Source organism: Engystomops pustulosus, chromosome 2 (genome assembly GCF_040894005.1).
Source record: "Engystomops pustulosus chromosome 2, aEngPut4.maternal, whole genome shotgun sequence".
NCBI lineage: Eukaryota > Metazoa > Chordata > Amphibia > Anura > Leptodactylidae > Engystomops > Engystomops pustulosus.
This window is the reverse complement of record NC_092412.1, coordinates 148,614,348-148,636,992: the sequence shown is the minus strand read 5'-3', so window position 1 is coordinate 148,636,992 and position 22,645 is coordinate 148,614,348. Positions and strand designations below refer to the sequence as shown.

Genomic DNA, 22,645 nt, shown 5'->3' with positions numbered 1-22,645 from the left:
GGAGCAGTGACCGCGCAGGTGCAGGCATGCTGTTCTGCGCATGTGCAGACGGCAGGATCGTCGGACGAGGGCGCACAGCTACGAGCAGCTGCGCGCCGAAGATGGTGAGTAGGAGGGGTAAAGTGGCTACCGGGGCGTGGAGTAGCCGCCTCGTGTAATCTCAGATGCGGCTACTCCACGCCCCAGTAGCCGCATAATAAAATTACCATAAAAGTAAAATAAAAGTTACTAAAGAATTGCGGGGACGTGAGGGTTGGCCCTTAAAAGGGCTATCCTCACGTCCCATTGATCCACCTACCACCCGATCTACCTTTTATAAGTAGATTTGAGGTGGTAGGTGCCCTTTAAGTGGTTAATATATAAAAGCTTAAAGAGTAATTGTCATTTCAAAAAACTTTTGATATGTTGTACAGCAGGCAAATAATCCACACACAAGCTGCAGAGCAGATGATGTATAAATGATGGATAGATATGGTGCAATTGGTCAGCAGTGTTTTTGATGATGTCACAGGAGTCAGGTCCCACCCCTCCTTGAGGATTGTAGTTCTTTTGAGGGCTGGAAACCATGGTTGCTATGGGCCAAAAAATGTACTAAATGAGGACTGAGAGGTAAAATACTTTGAGGAATGATTCCCAGGGACACCTGGAGCAGAATTATGTATTTTAATATTATTATTATTTTTTTGTCAGAATGACGGTTACACTTTAAGGTGCTGCCATATGTGCTTACAATAAGAAAAAATGCAGTGGTTAGAATTAGAGATACTCATTGTAAATACATATGGCATCCCATTTGATCAGCTTTCTTTACTTCAAAATCCATCTATAGATTTCGGTTTCCCCTGAGTAAATGGAATAAGATTGGCTTCTGGGTTGTCTCCTATAGATGGCATATGAAGAAAACGGGGGATTCTGCTCCTTAAAGGGGTATTCTCGTCTGGGCACTCACATTCCGTTTCATTAATATGTAAACATTTCTTCAATAAGATGTTATTAAAAAAAGATTTGTGAAACTGAATGTGAATGCCTAGACGAGAATACCCCTTTACTTCACTTTTACTACTGCACCCAAACATAGGACCTACTTCTCCCTCTTTTCTTCATAGGCTAATATTGGAAACTGTCATTTGAATTCTTTGTGAACTTGCAGTACATCTTGGGAGAATGAAAGAAGACAGAGGAAGCCGCAGAACCAGTACTTCTTGTCTGAACACCCAATCTTAAAGTGTCCTCAAGAGATCTTGTATTACAAAATCTATAAACGCACATCGATGCACAACACAAGTTGTTGCTATAGCCACCGCAAGTCTACACATCAAACTATCAATTCACAAATTTTGGCCCCTTTCACATGAATGTATGCTGTTTGTTTCAGGAATACAGTGCCGTATACAGGCAGTCCCCGGGTTACATACAAGATAGGGTCTGGAGGTTTGTTCTTAAGTTGAATTTGTATGTAAGTCGAAACTGTATATTTTATAATGGAAGTTCTAGACAATTTTTTCTCTTTTGCCCCAGTGACAATTGGAGTTTCAAAATTTTTGGTGTAATTGGACCAAGAATTATCAATAAAGCTTCATTACAGACATCTTACAGCTGATCATTGCAGTCAGGGACTATAGTAAAGCATCCAGAGAGCTTCACCAGAGGTCACAGTGGGCAGAGGGTTCCGTCTGTAACTATGGGTTGTCTGTAAGTCGGGTGTCCTTAAGTAGGGGACCGCCTGTATACATGTTTTTTAACCGTATTTGCACATATATCGCCGCAAAAATTCAGTATAAAATACAGTGGGTTAACAAACGATGTTACTAACTTGATAACCCCAAAATCCATGGATACTACACGTATACACTCACCGGCCACTTTATTAGGTACACCTGTCCAACTGCTCGTTAACACTTAATTTCTAAACAGCCAATCACATGGCGGCAACTCAGTGCATTTAGGCATGTAGACATGGTCAAGACAATCTCCTGCAGTTCAAACCGAGCACCAGTATGGGGAAGAAAGGTGATTTGAGTGCCTTTGAACGTGGCATGGTTGTTGGTGCCAGAAGGGCTGGTCTGAGTATTTCAGAAACTGCTGATCTAGTGGGATTTTCACGCACAACCATGTCTAGGGTTTACAGAGAATGGTCCAAAAAAGAAAAAACATCCAGTGAGTGGCAGTTCTGTGGGCAGAAATGCCTTGTTGAATGGGCAACAGTGAATGGGCAGACTCGGCAGACTGGTTCGAGCTGATAGAAAGGCAACAGTGACTCAAATCGCCACCCGTTACAACCAAGGTAGGCAGAAGAGCATCTCTGAACGCACAGTACGTCGAACTTTGAGGCAGATGGGCTACAGCAGCAGAAAACCACACCGGGTGCCACTCCTTTCAGCTAAGAACAGGAAACTGAGGCTACAATTTGCACAAGCTCATCGAAATTGGACAGTAGAAGATTGGAAAAACGTTGCCTGGTCTGATGAGTCTCGATTTCTGCTGCCACATTCGGATGGTAGGGTCAGAACAACATGAAAGCATGGATGCATCCTGCCTTGTATCAACGGTTCAGGCTGGTGGTGGTGGTGGTGTCATGGTGTGGGGAACATTTTCTTGGCAATCTTTGGTACCAATTGAGCATCGTTACAACGTCACAGCCTACCTGAGTATTGTTGCTGACCATGTCCATCCCTTTATGACCACAATGTACCCAACATCTGATGGCTACTTTCAGCGGGATAATGCACCATGTCATAAAGCTGGAATCATCTCAGACTGGTTTCTTGAACATGACAATGAGTTCACTGTACTCAAATGGCCTCCACAGTCACCAGATCTCAATCCAATAGAGCATCTTTGGGATGTGGTGGAACGGGAGATTCGCATCATGGATGTGCAGCCGACAAATCTGCGGCAACTGTGTGATGCCATCATGTCAATATGGACCAAAATCTCTGAGGAATGCTTCCAGCACCTTGTTGAATCTATGCCACAAAGAATTGAGGCAGTTCTGAAGGCAGAAGGGGGTCCAACCCGTTACTAGCATGGTGTACCTAATAAAGTGGCCGGTGAGTGTATATGGCAGCATATGGCGCACAACTGTAGGCACCACATTTTAAATGTTCCCTTAGGCTTCAATGCGGTGTGTGTAATGGAAATACTGGAGAAAATGGGACACACTTACGGTACGGCCATTTAAATGGATGACAGTATTTCCCATTGTAGTGAATGTGGTATTGTGCTTCCCTTAAGAAAACGGTAAGGTACAGCTAAAACACGCCTGTTTAATACGTTCATGTGTAAGGGGCCGAAGAGAGTAAAAATAAAAAATTTAATTCATAACATCTGATTTGCTTTTTCTACTCTTTCAATTCTGCTCATCATTTTGTGTCCAGTTTATTTTCTTACTGGCTCTCTGCCTGCGAATGTATTTGTATCGGCTGTAAAGGACAGAACTGTGGTCCTTTGCTTGTGGTCCTTGTGTTATCAATGTGCGTCATCGATGCAATAATTAATATATGAGCCGCAGACGCTTATAGGGCTGGAATAGGGTCTGAGTTTTGCCGACAGCAGACTTGCACATGGATCTGTGGAAACCAAGGCCATGTACATGAGTACTTTTACTTGGATTTCTGTCATGAGGGACACTGTCAGAAATGTATGCTACCTGTTATTCGACCGCTATGAACCTTGCTACAGGTCCCCTTTCATTTTTAATTTTTTCATCTAAAAATAATGGAATAGCTGGTATTACCATAGTTTTTCTCACAAAGTGATGTGCTGTGGCACAATGTCATTTTCAGCCTATTATCCTCCTTACTATGCTTTATGTAAGTGAAGAGACTCACGTGACCCAGGAGGCATAATTATACCTTTGATGCAACATTTCCTGTATTAAGCTGCAATATAATGTGAAGTTGGTTCTTGTTGTTCTCTATGGAAGAGGGCTAAATGAGGTGAGTCATATTATGCCTCTCACTGGGAATCACACCTCCCTGCAACAATATCTCTGGCAGTCTGTAAAAGAAATAATGTGACTGCTATTGACAGTGGGAGGATTTATTGAATAGATAATTCATTGTGATGATAGTGTTATTCTCTATGACAATGTCTTTATAACATTACAATGCAAAGTTTTATTTTCATAGTAGCAATAAAGCTTAGAGCCAAACAATATTTTTTCCCCTTCATCACAAGCCTGTGACTTTAATATTAAGGAACTACACTGGGGATGAAAAGTGGAGAACAATGTACGATCACTTTACATTATTTCTGAAAAATAATATCCTCTACATTGATCAATATTTGCAGATTATTTTTTTTATAATGGATACAACATGCCCCTAGAACAGTGTTTTAGCACCAAAAAAATTGAACAAAATAAACCACTCAGAAACCACTCCCCTTGATAAAGCGCGACAGCAAAACCTGTGTCGGGGTCCCGGGTGTGCAGTCCATTTTTTGTGGTATGGTATTTACTGCTATCTATTTGGTGTTGTACTATGATTATATAGGTGTGTTTCCTCCATTACTTCATCTGTTTTGACTTTTGGTTACCTTTTTAACAAACACATCCTATGTACCTATCTTTTTTCATGTACTGTATTACCTACCTTTTGTCCTGAGTGGCTATTTAAGGACATACACACTCTTTTAATTCCTCTAGTGTGGTCCACACTTTATTATTGGTTATAATGTAATTTTACAATGCTTTAATAAAGAATTTACATTATTTGCAATTTGAATTTCTGAGTGGTTTATTTTGTTCAATTTTTTGGTGCTATTTGTTAAATGCTGAGGGTATTTGTGCCTATACCAATCAGCTTTAGTGTTTTTTGTGTAACTTAGAACAGTGTTTTACAAAATGCTAACTCTGCTTGTACTTGATTCTATAAAAAAAATTAACACTGTATTCACCTTTCCGACGCCCCCCGCAGGTCCTCTTCTTGCTTTGGATGCTTTGGTGCCTATTTGGTTCCTTCAGCTCCTGTTCGGGTCCCTGTGCGCTACCTGCGGCGCGTTAAACAATGACATCGGCAAGCGACTGACGTTGTGTATGCTGGCCATGCTCAGGGACCCGAAGAGGCACCGGAGCATCTAAAGGAAGAAGAGTTCCTGCGGTGGGCGTCGAAAAGGTGAGAACAGTGTTAATTTTTTTTTCATTAAAGGCTTGGCATACTCAGGGCTGGCCAGCTATATACTGGGTGGGTAGGGGCTGGCTATATACTGGGGGTGGGCAGGAGCTGGCTATATACTGGGGGTGGGCAGGAGCTGGCTACATACTGGGGGTGGGCAGGAGCTGGCTATATACTGGGGGTGGGCAGGAGCTGGCTATATACTGGGGGTGGGCAGGAGCTGGCTATATACTGGGGGGGGCAGGAGCTGGCTGGCTATATACTGGGGGGGCAGGAGCTGGCTGGCTGTGTACTGGGGGGGGTGAAGGGGCTGGCTGGCTATGTACTGGGGGGGGGGGGCTGGTCAGCTTTATACTGGCTGGAGGCTGTGACCAATGCATTTCCTACCCTAGGCTTATGCTCTAGTCAATAGGTTTTCCCAGGTTTTTTGTGGCAAAATTAGTTACCTCGGCTTATACTCTGGTTGGCTTGTATTCGTGTATACAGGGTATATCAAAATAAAACCTTTATCAAAAATGTGATGATCATAATAAGAGAACAGCAATGATTTAAACTAAATTTTATGAAGTTGACAACAGCCACCAATCAGTAGGGAGTGTACAGGCCTTTGCTTTGAATGACATCAGCAGATCTGCAGCCACAGGACATCACTAGTCTCTCACACTGCTCTGGTGTGTTTTATGGTCCACTCTTCTTCTAGTCTCTTCCACAGTTATGTGACTGTTGTTGGTTTTTTGTCCATAATTTTGTCACCAAAGATTTTCCAGCGGTTTTCTTATAGGTTACTTCCTGCATTAAAATTGCTGTGTGAATGAGTAATGAATGCAAATATGGAACCCCATGTTTTTGAAGAAGCTTCTCCAAAACATTTGCGTTCACTCTGCCATGTAGCTCTACCTTTTTTACTGCCTTTTTTTTTACATACTTGGGTTCAATCTTTCTCCACTTTATTAACGAACATAATGGGGCACATTTACTTACCCGGCCACAGGAGTTCCCGTAATACGGAGTGTACGACGATCATGCATATGGCGAGATTCACTAAGATCGTGTGCCTGATATCCTGCATCTGTCGCTTCCCCGCTCACGTCCGCTGGAGTTCACCATCTTCTTCCCAGTGTATGTTAGCGCATAGGTTGCGTCACAATTTGAATATTAAATCCCGCGCTCAGTCCAAATCAGTCGGATTGTCAGATGGCGCGCCTCCCAATTTCTGTCACATGAAAGCTGGTGCAACTGCGCCAAAATGCGATTGCTTGTGACACAATCCCATTCTAAATAGCTGTCACAGCGGTGCAAATCCAGATTTCTAAAATCTGACGAAAATGCGATCTGCGGGACCCTTAGTAAATACGCCCCAATATTCCCCACCAGACCCATATGAAACTTGCTTTCATCACTAAAATTAACTGTGGAACTCCTCGGTCTATACCACATGCTATTCAGCAAAGGTCTAGCCTTTTGATTCTTTCTGCTATTGAGAGGCTAGGTCACTGCAGAGTGGGCTTTCACTCCAAATGTATTTAATTGTTGTGACGCTTCATGACAAGACAGAGCCTGGCCCTCTTCAGTGTTGAAACAATTCCCCATGGAGTGGAATGACTAACTTTTCTCGCTATGGCTAATAGTATCACCTCTTTGCCCTTCATCTGGACAATCTGCTGCTGGAGGGTTTGTTGATCCAACTACCTTCCATCATTGTTATCATAGAGACCAAGAAAATGTCCAAAACATCTGTCCAAAACAATATGAGCAGACGTTTTAAAATGGGTACGTTTCCATAATAAACCCACATTCAAGTTAATCAACAATCAATAAGTCACTGAACTCTTAAAATTTTGAAAGTCTGGTTGGGTCTCATTACTTCCAAGTCCGGCACAAATGGAGTAAAAATTGTCTTTCTGCAATCCCACTACTTCCACAATGTTCACACTGTGTTTCTTCTTTTGCACGTCTCGAAAAGATTCTGCTCACAGAGTATCTCCTCCATACATATCTGAAAACAAGTCAAACGACATCAGTGATAGGCTGTGGATATAGCTGTATAGAACATAATGCAAACCATCCAGGTAGTTTCTTTTTAAACTAGTGTTTTATTGTATCTACTCGAATAACTCACAGAACATTCAACCAGCATGCCAAAACCACGTTGCCCGACCTAGGTTTCGCCTGTAGTGGCTTCTCCCGGAACACCATGCACCAACTTAAAATTAAAATTGGATTAGACTTGGTACCGCATTTAGGAAGAAATAAAGAAAAATCTGAGAATTTGTAAAACCATACCTAGGAAGAAGCCGCTACAGGCAAAACCTGGGTCGGGCATTGTGGTTTTGGCGTGGTTAGTTGTAGCTGAGCAATTTTTATACTATGCATTGATATCGTTTGACTTGTTTTGTACAGGAAAGACATTTTTTCTTATCCTGAGCATACTCCATGTGGAAGTGGTGAGACCCAACCAGGCTTTTAAAATTTTGAGAAGATTTGAGTGACTTTTATTGAAATTGACCTTCCCTCAATGTGCAGACTTCACAAGCACGGAAGACACCTCTGTCAGGGCATACAGATAAAAAATTATATCATCCAGAGTCCAAGGAATTCAAATCTTTACTGCAGCATTGGGCAAGACATTCAAAAGCTATGTGCAAAAGGTCAACGTGTTTCAGAAATTTTTTATATCCTTAATCGTAACTTACACATGTGCGAGGAGGGTTTTTTACGCTAGCGTCATCCTGTATATATGTGACTAGCCCTGTTGCAACATGTGTGAATCATACAAAATATAATATCAAAACTCATCCAGTGAAATGCAATATAAGTGTGAACTGTAGGTAAACAGTGGACAAAATGCTGTCAGCATAGGTGGACCTGGTGACCTCCTATATGCAGGCTGGCATAGTGGCGCTCACTATGCCAGCCTGCATATAGGAGGTCACCAGGTCCACCACTGTGACCGGTGACCCGCAGTTAAGCTTTCAGGACATCTGCTGACAGCATTTTGTCCACTGTTTACCTACAAGCCCTTAGTGCAAGTAAACTATACCGTGTCCGTTGCTTCTATAGTCGGACCGGCATCCAGCACTAAGACACTTCAAGTCCCTCTGAGGAGTCATTACGAAACGCGTCAGGGACGTTTGATCATTGTTGGCGTTCGTAGGGGGCACGTCTCAGGCCTATAGGGATAGCTGTGGACTGCCCTTGTCAGGGCGGGAGTTTCGTGGGTCCACTAGGGTGAGTTCCCCCTCCCCCTTCTTAGGTACCCCCACCTCCAGCCCGTTGATGCAACTTACGTCCGAATCACGGTAAGACGACTGATTTTCATTACAAGTGTCCTTACTGGACGGCGCACCATTAATATACTTTGGAGTATTTATCTTCTGTGCATAGTGTCCCATTTAGATGACTGGGAATGTGACACTCAACAGCACGTTTTTTTATACATTTATTATTAAAAGTTATATTTTAATGTTTACACACTCACCTTCTCCTTGAGCTTATTTCTGAATATTTATTGTGAGTATATCTGGCTTATTTGTTGTCTCCAACGAACGTGTCATAATTCGGGTTACCCGGATTCACAGTAATTTTGTTAAACCTTCTAACAACACGGTTCCACCGGTTCCAATGCTAAATCTAATTTTGTCACGAGTTGTGATTCCAGCATCCCGAGCTGCAACATCAAAACATAGTACACTTTCCAATACCAAATGATAAAGAGGATACAACAGCGGGCTACAGACATTAAACCACCTAAGGGAATGTAAATGATATAATCTGCTTTGAAATTTCTTGACCTGTTGGTTAACATGACAGTGCCAATAAACTTTCTGATCAACATAGACCACCAAGTACTTATATTCCGATTCTTGCTCCACAGCAGAATCGTCTAGACAAATGGGATAACACTCAACACCCTTCTTCCACCTAAAGTCAATAAGAAGCTCTTTTGTTTTTCCAATATTAAGCAGTAGACCCTTTGCCTCACACCATTTTGAATAACAATTTACTGTATTATGATACACTACTTCATAATTGTTTCCACCACCACAGTGTCATCACAAAATTTCTGTAAGAAACATTCCTTAATGTTCTGTCTGATATCTGCCCTATAGACACAAAACAGGAAAGGTGCTTGCACTGTCCCCTGTGGAACCCCAGTGCTACACTACAATGTGTCCGAAAGCAAGTTTGACACACTGAGGCTGAGCAGTCAAGTAGTCACAAACCAATTCACAATGTCAGGGGGAACATCCATCTCAGCCAGTTTCGCACACAGTATATTGGCCTAATAGTGTTGAATGCATTACTAAAATCGAAGAAGGTGATGCGAACACCTTAGAATTTTGGTTCTTCTGGAGGGGATCCATGAATGTCTTAACCTGCCCTGAGAGATACTGTAAAATGAATCGTTCTAACAGCTTCATAACCAACGGGGTCAGAGCAATTGGGCAATAGTCGTTAAACAGTAGGTGGCGTTGTTTCTTGCCTATTAGCGCAATTGTAGAGGTCTTCCAGAAGCCAGGGACCTTTTGTTGTTTTAAGCTCGCATTAAACAGCGGTGACAAGACCGCTCAAGACTCCTGACTCGCTACAAGTTTTTAGGACTTTTTTTTTTTTAGTTTTCCTCTATATGTGATCAGAGTGCAGGGTCCGAGTGTGACCATTTCTGTAAGGTTGCCATAGAGGTGACCTATCTACGTAAATAATCTGAGCTCTTGCGGTATGGACGTATGGTATGCTGTGGAATGGTAGTGGCTGCTGTCTGGAGTGTAAAGTGGAATGTACTTGGGAGGTAAAACCTTATGATGTTTTGGATTTTGGTCACACCATGGCCGGGTCTGTAAGTCTCTCCGTTTTTTTTTTTGTTTTGTTTTTTTTTTTGGGAGGTGGGACAATCATTAATATTATCAAAGTTTTGCAATGTTCACCATGGAACGGAGCTGCCAGTTTACACATTAGTGAAAAATGTGAAAATACACAAAGTTTGTCAAAGATGGGATAAATTTGTACTAAAAAAAGGCTATCTGCTTTTCGATGTGTCCATAGATAAGGGATGTCACCACTCTTACCAGAGGTCTACCACCAGCGACGCCCAGTGTTCCCACGTTTAAGGGAATATTTTACGACAACATTTGCTGTCCGTTAGACAAGGTTCCAGCCTGAGGTCGCATAACGCTTCACCATGTGTCACAGACCCATGGTGAGGCACCATTACCCCCCAAAATAATTGCCATGCGTAAAAGTATGCTTGGCAATTGTTCCAAGGCTGAGCAGTTGGGCACACTCTGCAATCTTACAAAGGAGGGAAATATGAGTAGCAGGGTTGCAGTGTTCAGCAGGACACGTGATGCAGTGTCCAAAAGACTAATAACAAAACTCCTTTCACACTGCTGATATTAAGCAGGGTGTAATTGGCTATGTTATTGGCTGCCCCTTTACCATGTGTTATTACCTCGGACACAGATCTTTCTCTAGGTCAGGGGGTGCAGCCCTCTAGTAAGTGCCCCGAACTTCTCCATACAGGCACCGGCGACAGGGTCAGTCATGGTCTGTAGTTTAACTGTTTTATGATTTTAGAGGGGTAAAAAAGACATCTCCATCTGAATATACACTCACCGGCCACTTTATTAGGTACACCATGCTAGTAACGGGTTGGACTCCCTTTTGCCTTCAGAACTGCCTCAATTCATTCTTCGTGGCATAGATTCAACAAGGTGCTGGAAGCATTTCTCAAAGATTTTGGTCCATATTGACATGATGGCATCACACAGTTGCCGCAGATTTGTCGGCTGCACATCCATGATGCGAATCTCCCGTTCCACCACATCCCAAAGATGCTCTATTGGATTGAGATCTGGTGACTGTGGAGGCCATTTGAGTACAGTGAACTCATTGTCATGTTCAAGAAACCAGTCTGAGATGATTCCAGTTTTATGACATGGCGCATTATCCTGCTGAAAGTAGCCATCAGATGTTGGGTACATTGTGGTCATAAAGGGATGGACATGGTCAGCAACAATACTAAGGTAGGCTGTGGCGTTGCAACGATGCTCAATTGGTACCAAGGGGCCCAAAGAGTGCCAAGAAAATATTCCCCACACCATGACACCACCACCACCAGCCTGAACCGTTGATACAAGGCAGGATGGATCCATGCTTTCATGTTGTTGACGCCAAATTCTGACCCTACCATCCGAATGTCGCAGCAGAAATCGAGACTCATCAGACCAGGCAACGTTTTTCCAATTTCGATGAGCTTGTGCAAATTGTAGCCTCAGTTTCCTGTTCTTAGCTGAAAGGAGTGGCACCTGATGTGGTCTTCTGCTGCTGTAGCCCATCTGCCTCAAAGTTCGACGTACTGTGCGTTCAGAGATGCTCTTCTGCCTACCTTGGTTGTAACGGGTGGTGATTTGAGTCACTGTTGCCTTTCTATCAGCTCGAACCAGTCTGCTCATTCTCCTCTGACCTCAGGCATCAACAAGGCATTTCCGCCCACAGAACTGGCGCTCGCTGGATGTTTTTTCTTTTTCGGACCATTCTCTGTAAACCCTAGAGATGGTAGTGCGTGAAAATCACAGTAAATCAGCAGTTTCTGAAATACTCAGACCAGCCCTTCTGGCACCAACAACCATGCCACGTTCAAAGGCACTCAAATCACCTTTCTTCCCCATACTGATGCTCGGTTTGAACTGCAGGAGATTGTCTTGACTATGTCTACATGCCTAAATGCACTGAGTTGCTGCCATGTGATTGGCTGATTAGAAATTAAGTGTTAACGAGCAGTTGGACAGGCGACCTAATAAAGTGGCCAGTGAGTGTATTTAGCAATGGCCCAGTAGCAGTTCCTAACAGTTGTGGGGGAGGGGGCTGGGCAGTGGCAGATTAAAGAGAAACTATCATGTAAATTAACCCATCCAAAATAAATGCTCATTAAAAAGTATGATTAAAAATCATTGCCCTTATCCCTACATGGTTCCTTTACTTGGCTGCAACGTTAAAAATCAGTTTGTAAACTTCATGTGAGTCCAATATCACTACTTGAGTCCAATTAAGCCCTACATATTCATGAGTTACATGCATTGCCCTACCTTCTTGTTCCTGATTGACAAGTCGTAGTGTTACGGAACTGCTGATGTGTGGAAAATTTAGTTAGAGCTCTGTTACATCATGAGCCACTTCATGTAATGTGACCAAGGTGACATCTTCTAAGGTCCTGTTGCATTTGCACAGTCTACCCATATATGTATCTGATCACATTTAATCACAGCAGCCTCCATGGAGGATGAGGAGAAGTAGAAGTCCACAGAGGCATGCTGTAATCATACCATGATACTGCCATGTGATCAGATATATGCATGGTTTACAGTATGCCAACGTTAGAAGGCTAAAGGACCTGTGATAATGGTTACATGATATGCTGAGAATAAAATGGGAAAAGGAAGGTGTAGGTTGGAGGGGCCTGTCAAGCAGGCACACACCCCCTTTGTTGCCGGGTAATCTAAAATAAAGTTGATTTATGGGGATGTGAGGGTAACAATAAGAAGAATGTCAGTTAGTGACAGGTTCCCATAGAGCCCTATTAATTATCTGTATTTGTGAAAATGTGGTGACAGGACCCCCACTGACCTATCTATTCTGACCTATATCATGTTCACTGGTTCACTGAAGTTACCAGGAAAATATTTAAAAAAAAAAAAAAGGTCTCCCATCCCAATTATAAAAAGTTAACAATATTACTAAAAAATAACACCGCACCACCTGCCCACATATACATAAGACCGACTTCTATCACTGACAGTCTGTGAATGTCACTACACATGTGAAAGGTTGTCGCATATAATTGAAGGTGATTCGAGTACACAGGCAATGATCTGCACCATCAAGAAGTGGACTTCATTATCACTTTTCAAGACTGTGACTAATCCCTGGAGAATTTGCCACCAAGATGTCTTCAGCTTGTGCATCACATTGTGCACTTGAAAATATAACTGTTACTTGCAGTGCACACTGTGCTCCTAGAAATTACATACTCCTGACGCCACAAATGACTGTGCTGTGCACCCCCACATATAAAATGCCCTTAATGTATTTTGATATACTGTATACTATATGCCCCCTGAATAAATAAATAAATTGTGTAGCCAGATATCGGTTCCCCGAGCGTTTGTGATAAAGAGGCAGAACTCCCAGTGATTCTACAATACACTGGAGCTTCTCCTGGCTCTGCTGTCAGGTCCGAGCTTCCCTGGAAGGACTCTTGAAGTCCCTAATGACAACTCGGTGATGTCTTTGCGCTGTACCTGTGGTTCTTCTGTAGCAGATAATATCTTTTATAGCACAATAGCTAGTTGATGAGGGACTGAAATAAGTTGACCACTATGCTTCTTTGTTACAGGACCCGTGGGGGCGCAGCCCTTTTTTGTGGTACCCAGACGGCCTGGCTATGGCACCATGGGGAAGCCCATCAAACTGCTGGCCAACTGCTTTCAAGTGGAGATCCCAAAGATTGACGTCTACCTCTATGAGGTGGACATTAAGCCTGACAAATGTCCCCGCAGGGTTAACAGGTAAGTACAGTAATGTTTTAGAATGGCTCAGAATGTAATTTTGGGGTACTGTAGAGATGTTAGGGACATCTTTTTTCTCCACTTTCCTCATTATCAGGTTATGAAAGGACAGAAGTAGCATATCTCTTAGAAGACCACCCATGTTTTCCATTTCACCCTATGGAAGCTGTTCCCCTATAAGCAGACCACTCTTTTAAAAGACCATTTTTATGTACAAAATTGGTCTCCCCCCAGTAATGAAATGGCCAGCGGTCTCCCCCCAGTAATGAAATGGCCAGCGGTCTCCCCCCAGTAATGAAATGGCCAGCGGTCTCCCCCCAGTAATGAAATGGCCAGCGGTCTCCCCCCAGTAATGAAATGGCCAGCGGTCTCCCCCCAGCAATGAAATGGCCAGCGGTCTCCCCCCAGCAATGAAATGGCCAGCGGTCTCCCCCCAGCAATGAAATGGCCAGCGGTCTCCCCCCAGCAATGAAATGGCCAGCGGTCTCCCCCCAGCAATGAAATGGCCAGCGGTCTCCCCCCAGCAATGAAATGGCCAGCGGTCTCCCCCCAGCAATGAAATGGCCAGCGGTCTCCCCCCAGCAATGAAATGGCCAGCGGTCTCCCCCCAGCAATGAAATGGCCAGCGGTCTCCCCCCAGTAATGAAATGGCCAGCGGTCTCCCCCCCCCCCCCCCCCTGGAATGAAATGGCTAGCGGTCTCCCCCAAGTAATGAAATGGCTAGCGGACACCCCCCTCCCCGTAATGAAATGGCCAGCGGTCTCCCCCCCCCCCCCCATAATGAAATGGCCAGCGGTCTCCCCCCTTCCCCCCCGTAATGAAATGGCTAGCGGTCTCCCCCCTCCCCCCCCCCCCGTAATGAAATGGCTAGCTCCCCCGGTACTATAATACCGCTTGCAGCTGCCTCTCCTAGCAATGGAGTTGCCTGCAGCCTGAAAGGCTACTGAAGCGGTCCTAGAGCCCCTCTGTGCTGCAGATTTCAAAGACTGTTAGGCTGGGTCCATACTACAATTTGTGTCATACTTTGTAAAGACGCCTTAGGAGTATTCTGACGTGTCCTTGCAACGTATATCAGACTTATCCCGCTGTATGCCTATACAGTGGGATATGTTGAATGGAGACCCCTTCCCCATAATGCAGGGGGAGGAATGTACATTGGCAGCAGCTGGCAATTGGCTGCTGCCGATGAACGAAGCGTTCCTGTGCTCACTGGAGCTGTGGGGAGAGATGCAATACACTGCACCCACTCCCCATTGCATGATTAGGTAAAGTAAAGTCCTATTCTTTACAGTAGTACTTATTTTGAAATTTTGTTTCCTTTACAATGTAAAATGTTCTGTTTTTTCCATCAGGGAGGTTGTTGATTCCATGGTCCAGCATTTCAAAGTCACCATATTTGGTGACCGTCGGCCAGTGTATGATGGCAAAAGAAGCTTGTACACTGCCAATCCACTGCCTGTAGCATCTACTGGGGTGAGTTTGTTTTATCTTTAACCTTTGGTACTAAACCTGTGTTATACTAGTAGTAAGTTGGCTAGTCTTCCATGATCTCCAAGACTGGATATTGCTACTTGTATCTGTTATGTACCAAGAGACCTTAAAGAAGCCCGACAAGTCTGTACACCCATTGACTCATCTTTTTAATGATATGCAATGCATTGTTAACTCATAATAATGTGGATACATTCAGATTTGTGTAAGGGTTGTATTTATTCATGAAGGTGTCTGGTTGTTTTACTGGTTCTGTCATGTCCAACAAAGAACAAATCCTCCAATATATAAACCACTATTACAGAATATTCATTGGCCTAAAGGCGTTTTTACCACCATCTCCAACGTATACTGCATCAAGTGATCACCTTTCCTATGCTGCCTCTAACAAAGCTTTTTGTTGCTGAAAAGTTTTTATGACCTCAGATCAGCATATGCGATGCTACTGTAAAGTCACTAAGCTTCACCTTGCACATGTAGTTATTGTGATAAGTCACATCCTATGCGGCTTGACCCGATTCTTACGGTCCGATGTTGTCTGGAATCCCTCCTGAACTGCTAGAAGATTTAGCTTTAAGGATGCATTACCTGATAACTCTGCACCCGCCCCATGACTAAGTAAGGTAAATTTGCAAATGTAAAAGCTTATATAGTTAAAGCTTTAAGTAGCAAAAGAGTTTAGGGCACCTTAACGCTGGGGCTATTATACATCAGCTTTTTATTGGAATGTAAAAAAAAATAGAACTTGCCAATAAACATTTTACTGTTTTTGATCCTCATGGTGCAGGAACCTCCCATCTGTATTTGTTTCAATACATGTTGTAATCTTTCTCCTCTGTCTGTGTCCGTAACATAAATGAAGTGTAATGACCGCCTGGCTTATTTTACTATGCTAACCAACCCTCCTATCCAGCACGGCTAATGCAGTGACATGGAAGGGAATGTTTCTATTAAACTTTTTCTGATGGTTTATACCAGGTCGGACTTGTTGCACACAGGTCGGACTTGTGCTCAGATTCATTACTAAAATCTGAAAGATTCAGACAGGCAAGTCCTTCTCTCCCTTTATGCACAAGCCTATGTTACAAACTGCAGGAAACCAGAGAGCTGAGATCCAGAAGATGGCTCAATGAGATATAGTGCCTGTCCTGTGTCTAATGCTCACGGCCCAGTCTCCTCTATTTTATGTCATGATTCAATGAATTTTATAAACGCATGACCATAAAAGCTTGGAGCCAAAAAAATAGCACAATGTATCTTCTTTTACTATGGGAACTTGGCATCATATTATTGATTGCTCATGAACAAAGGTGTCCATATTCTTAAGAGTTTCCTGGTTGCTTTGAATGGTTGTTCCTATCTGGACTTTCACATTTAATGTAATTCTTCACCCATAAATATATGTTATTTAACTGTGTTTAGATAATTTCAGTTTAATTCATATGGTACCTTAGAAACCAGATTGTTGTTATTCTTGGATTCAATCACCCCTGCACTTTTGCAGCGATGGCCAGACATGCGCTATTCAGGCTCCTGACCACCTGGCTTCAGCGTTAATAACCACAGTGTGGCTGTAGGACATGCTGTAATTTCCGGACATTTCATATGCAAAAACATTGTTTCTTTATGCAATCACTCCAGCAGTGGTGGTCATATCCAAGGACATCTATCTCGTTTCTAAGGGACAACATGACTACATTTATGGGAAATAATGTTCACAAAGGTAAATTTTTATGAATAACATCCAATTAAAGAAATATATGCATATGGCAGATAAATTAAATTAACCCCTTACCGACATGTGACGGTAAGTCTTTGCTGCATATTGCCGGCACCGATCATGAGTGTTTTCCTGCAAAGGTGCCGGCGGCTTCAAAAACATGGCGCATCGGGGAGCGGCGATCCGCCGCCATGGTAGCTTCGGGTCTCACCTGACCTAAAGCTGCTTGGGGTTAACCCATTCATTACAATGTGCTATCACCCTAGGGTTAAAGTACCCTAGGGAGTCTGAAAAATAGTAAAAATAAAAATTAAAAAAAAGTTAAAAAATTATAATAAAAAAACCCTAAAAATTCAAATCACCCCCCTTTCCCTAGAACTGATATAAATATAAATAAACAGTAAAAATCATAAACACATTAGGTATCGAAAATGCCCGATCTATCCAAATATGATAAAGTTTTTTCACTACGTTTAACCCTGTAATGGAAAATCATGCCCAAAGTCGAAAATGGCACTTTTTTGCCATTTAAAAAAAATAAAAAATTCTATAAAAAGTGATCAAAAGGTCGCACAGTCCTAAAAATAATAACATTGTAAACGTCATCAAAATCCGCAAAAAATTACACCACCCACAGCTCCTTACACCAAAGTATAAAAAAAGTTATTAGCCCAAGAAGATGGCAAAATCCCCCAAAAAATTTTTGTACAGAAGGTTTTAATTTTTTTTTAATTGTATGAAAACATTATAAAACCTATATAAATTTGTTATCCCCATAATCGTACCGACCCAAAGAATAAAGTAGGCATGTCATTTGGGGCGCTCAGTGAAATCCGTAATATCCAAGCCCACAAGAATAAGGGACAAATGCGCTTTTTTACCAATTTCACTGCATTCAGAATTTTTTTCCCGCTTCCCAGTACACGGCATGGAATATTAATTACCACAATTTTGAAGTGTAATTTGTTACGCAGAAAATAAGCCATCACACAGCTCTGTACATGGAAAAATAAAAAAGTTACAGATTTTTGAATGTGGGGAGTGAAAAATGAAAACGCAAAAACGAAAAAGGGCTGCGGCGGGAAGGGGTTAAATGTGAATGCCCCTTAAAAGGAAACCTAGAATTTGATTTGATGCATTATGACGCAAACATACCTTGAGAATGCTGTAGCTACACTGATACAGGATCATATCTTGGTTAATCCCTCTGCTGAGTGGTTTTGCTGATAAAACAGATATAACATTATGATAATGAAGCTCTGTCGCTTCTATGGCTCCTTTAACGCTTGTCCTAGCATGTGAGTTTTTCTGGGTAGGAGAACATGATTCAATCACTTTTCTCCCTGCCAGACACAATAATCAATTGCTAGACCTTCCCCCAGCTGCTGTGTATGAGTGATCCAGCTCAGGTTGATTAGTGCTTGACTAACCTCCATTTGTAATTTCAAGGTTGTGTAATGTGTAAGCCAGCCTGTCCTAGCTTTCCCAAGGACCTGAATGGTATAATTGTATTTTTCGCAAAACCACTCAGCTCAGGGACTGCTGTGTAGAAATAAGAAAATAAAGTGTTTTGCTTCCCGGTTTCAGCAGTAACGCATAGAGAATATTTGCCTGATTACGTAGCTCTTAACTATGCATTTACTAAACAAATGCATTAACTCATGCGTTTGTTAATGCTGCAGTTACGCTTTTGTTAATGCGTGAGTTTTGTAAACGCATTGACAGCTTTGTAATCAGGCAAATTTCCTCTTCTCAGCTCTTCTGATGCGTCTGAAACCGCATGCGTTACTGCCACGTGTAAACGCACCCTTATAGATCAAGGCACCGTGATAGTTATTCATGGTCTTTGTTATCCATGGCCTCCTTCCCTCTAAAGTCAACTTTGATAATTATGTTAATGAGCCTTAGGGGCTACTGGGGTGGTTCCCAGAACCATTTTGTACTGTTACAGTGTGCAAGGCCCACTTCCACAGTGCTGAGGGAACAGGGGGGGGGGGGGACGTGTCTGACAGCCTGTGATTCTAAAGCAAGGGGGAGGTTGGGTTTTTTTCGGGGAACTGACCCAGTCCCCTACCGACTCATTAGCATAATTCTAAAAATTGATTTTAGAAGGGAGGAGGCCATGGATAACACATATAGGAAGATTGCCACAGTTACTGTACCTGGATCTATGAGTTAGTGCCCCTGGTGTATCATGTTTGAATTTGATCAGTATTCATATTTGTGGTGACACCTGTCACCCTCACTGATCTGATGATTTAAAGGGAGTCTTCCACTTTTTATATCCCCAAACCACTATTGGTCTGTCATTTTAGAGAACATTCTATTTTTATCTTTATGTAAATTGATTTCTCGGTGCCCCATCGGGTCATTGCCATACCTGCTGAAGGACTTGTATTCTTCTTTTCACATCTTCTTTGTGCTGCATGTCAGTCTTTATATTCTGCCCAGCACCAGTCCTTTACACAAAGAAGAAACAAGGTCTGTGGTGCAACAAAATGCTAATTTGTTATTGTGGGGAAAAAATTAAGCTTTTAGCTTTATGCAGATCACTGGGAAGCAGAAGTATGTCTGGAAAGATAATAAAGTGCCCTGTTCAATGCTGAGTTTTTGTGGTTGATTTGGAATGTGGTAGACTCCCAGAAATGTCTTCAAGTTTTTAGAAGGGGTTTTTTGGTAATCATAAATAATAATTTAAGACCCTTAAACAATTTTCTTTTTACATATTGTCTAGGTGGATTTGGATGTAACATTACCTGGAGAAGGTGGAAAAGATCGTCCCTTCAAAGTTTCCATAAAATTTGTCTCCAGGATAAGTTGGCACCTCCTGCATGAAGTACTTACTGGGAGGTCCCTTCCAGAGCCATTGGAACTGGACAAGCCAATAAGCACCAACCCTGTCCATGCTGTTGATGTAGTGTTACGGCATCTGCCATCCATGAAGTAGGTGTAGAACTGAAAATAGATCTGGTTTGCTGTGACCTGAAAGCGGGTCTTTAAGCATTTTATGTATGGTGATGTTTTCTTTAGTTTATAAGTGTAGTTTATAAGTAGGTGACAAATTAGTCTTCTGGGTTTTTTCTTATTCCAATGACATATTTAACAGGTCTGTCAACTGTGGTATGAGATATTATTATTTATTTTTTTTAATTATAAATGGGTTTTTAATTTTATGTATGGATGTCATGTATAGATGTATGTCATTCTAAAGATCATCCATCTGTCTAGTTGCTCTTCCCTCTGCCTAATGGAATGGAGTCCAGAGAAGTAGTTCATGCCCATATGTAATAATGGCTCCTACATGATTAAAGAAGAATTACAACAAATGATTTAGTACATTTTCACCTAATTTCTCAGAAAATATGCAGTTTATGACATGATGGGGGATTAAAACCAAACCAGTATATCTATTCCAGAAGCAACAGACTCCCAACTGTAGACAGCACTGTTTGGACCTGATTGGATCTCCTCAGTACAGCATAGAGAAATGGTTTGGCTGAGTGAGAGCCTTGTGACTAGGGTCGGGAAGTAAAAGTTCTCTCAACTGAGACTGCCAATTAAGGCCGCCGTTTAGGCATGTGAAGTAGCCATTGATGCTCCACTAGGGGGATTCTGGGAAAACCACAAACTTTTACATATTTTCCCAGAACCCCCCTAGAGGAGCATCAATGGCTATAAGACTCCACATGCCTACATCGCAGCCTTAATTTGCAGTCTCCATAAAGAAAACTTTTACTTCCTGACCTCCTTTCTCGGCAGGCAACCCTTTAAGCAACTCTACTGTGCCATCTTAAAGTTTTTTTTTAGATTGCAGATCTTATTTTCATCACTAATGAGTAAATTATGTGTTAGGTACACCCCTGTAGGACGTTCCTTCTTCTCTGCTCCAGAAGGCTATGACCACCCTCTGGGAGGGGGAAGAGAAGTCTGGTTTGGATTTCATCAGTCCGTCAGACCTGCCATGTGGAAAATGATGCTCAATATAGATGGTAAGAACCAGTGACATGACTTGCTCTACTAGTTTGGTAGTTTCTTTATATACCACAGGATCACTGTTTGATTGAGCCTAGCTATAAGTTCATCTAAGCTTAGATGTGGGTTAAATCATTGTCCCTTTGGCCTAGAAAATCCTCCAGGTTAGCCATCATGTTGTATATTTTATTCTAGCTCCTGGAGAGATTCTTAAATTTTTCCCTAAAAAAGATACCCCTGAGAAGGTGAACGCCTTTCTTAAGAAATTAACACTAGATGTGCCCATTAGGAGAAAAATGCCCTATTTTCATCTCTCTAAAATAATCATAACATCTGAGCATTGTGTACCAAGCTTTAAGCCTTTTTCTATGGCTTCTTTCACATTATGTATATTCACCCGACCATAGCCTGTGGTGCATATGGCAGTGCGCTGGAGAGGAGGAGGAGTGAGAGCTGCCTTGAGCATGGCACATGTGTGTGTGGTCACCGTACCACCCTGGGCACCATAGCCTTCTATAGGCATGTGTGTGTGTATATATATATATATATATATATATATAATATTTTTTTTTTTCTAATTGTTTGCGTTAACGTTGGGTTAACTATTGCATTTTGTAAACGCAAATGTTAATAGCCATTTAATCAGGCGAATACCTCTTCAGCTGATTCATTGCGTTTTTGAAACGCATGTGTTCAACACCATGTGTGACTCGCACCCTTAGTCTGTTTTACTAATAGTGCTGGAAAACTGGTAGGTAGGTACTGATATTTCCCTGCCCACTAACAGCTCACCAGTATGGATAATAATTATTGTGTAGCAGACATTAACATTTTGAAGATTAAACCGCTCTGAAATGAATTGCCTAAACTTGTGTCATCCCTGATATGAGACTAGTAACAATGAAATATCATATTCAGAGTTTATATAAATTTCTCTTGTTTCTCTATGTACTTCCTGCTAAAGCTAACAATGTATACATTGGGCTACAAAAGTATTCATACCCCTGAACTTTTCTCATTTAAATGTTACAGACAACAATTTAAATGTATTTTATTCATAATTTCACATGATACAGAGCAACACATATATATCAAGTACGTGTTAAGAAAATATGTGATTTAGCAAATTTTTCATCTAAAAAGCTGAAAAGGTGGCTCACATATGTATTATGATAACCGTAAGGTTGTGTTCACACATGGCATTTAAATTGCATTTAGAAACACAATACATCTCAGGAGAGGAGATTTGCTTATAATAAAGTTGCTGTTAACATTTTGTGTTTTGTAAATGCAAATATTAACTGTTTTGTTTACAAAACGTAATTGTTCTATGATGTTGATGCATCTATTAACAGAAATGTAATTGGGCACATCTCCTCTCCTCAGCTGTTTGTATTGTGTTTCAAAACGCTGTGTAAATGCCATGTGTGAATGCTGCCTGAATAAAATCTTGTGAGTCCAATTACCTCTAAAAGTCACCTAATTAGTACAAAGAGTACATCTTTATGTCATTTATTCTCAATATAAGGGTGCGATCACGTATGGTGCTAGGATTGCGGTTACAAACGCATGGACTCTGCATCATGCATCAAAACAATGCAGGACATCGGGTGCTCATTACTGATTGCATTTGTTTCCATATGCGATCGGGTCGAGACCTGCCCCTAGTGCTAGCATTGCATTTAACCACACCCTTACTGTAGCTTCAGAGACTTGTTAGAAAACACTAGTGAACAAATGGCACCCTGAAAACCATGGAGCACCGCACATATTGGGGATAA

General features: G+C 42.0%; 1 protein-coding gene and 1 long non-coding RNA gene across 5 annotated transcripts in view; one reads left to right on the top strand and one right to left on the bottom strand.

The window, feature by feature from the left end:
- The window catches only part of LOC140118658 (uncharacterized), a 127,365-nt gene that overhangs the window by 39,439 nt on the left and 65,281 nt on the right, over positions 1-22,645 (bottom strand). The gene's annotated exons all lie outside the window — the stretch shown is intronic.
- LOC140118656 (protein argonaute-3) overlaps positions 1-22,645 on the top strand; it is an 83,752-nt gene that overhangs the window by 15,624 nt on the left and 45,483 nt on the right. For all 4 annotated transcript variants that reach the window (XM_072136831.1, XM_072136833.1, XM_072136832.1 and 1 more), the window contains exons 2-5: positions 13,510-13,681; positions 15,034-15,154; positions 19,627-19,835; positions 20,745-20,881. In XM_072136831.1, the coding sequence (XP_071992932.1) occupies positions 13,510-13,681; positions 15,034-15,154; positions 19,627-19,835; positions 20,745-20,881 (639 nt within the window). The remainder of the gene's footprint in view (positions 1-13,509; positions 13,682-15,033; positions 15,155-19,626; positions 19,836-20,744; positions 20,882-22,645) is intronic.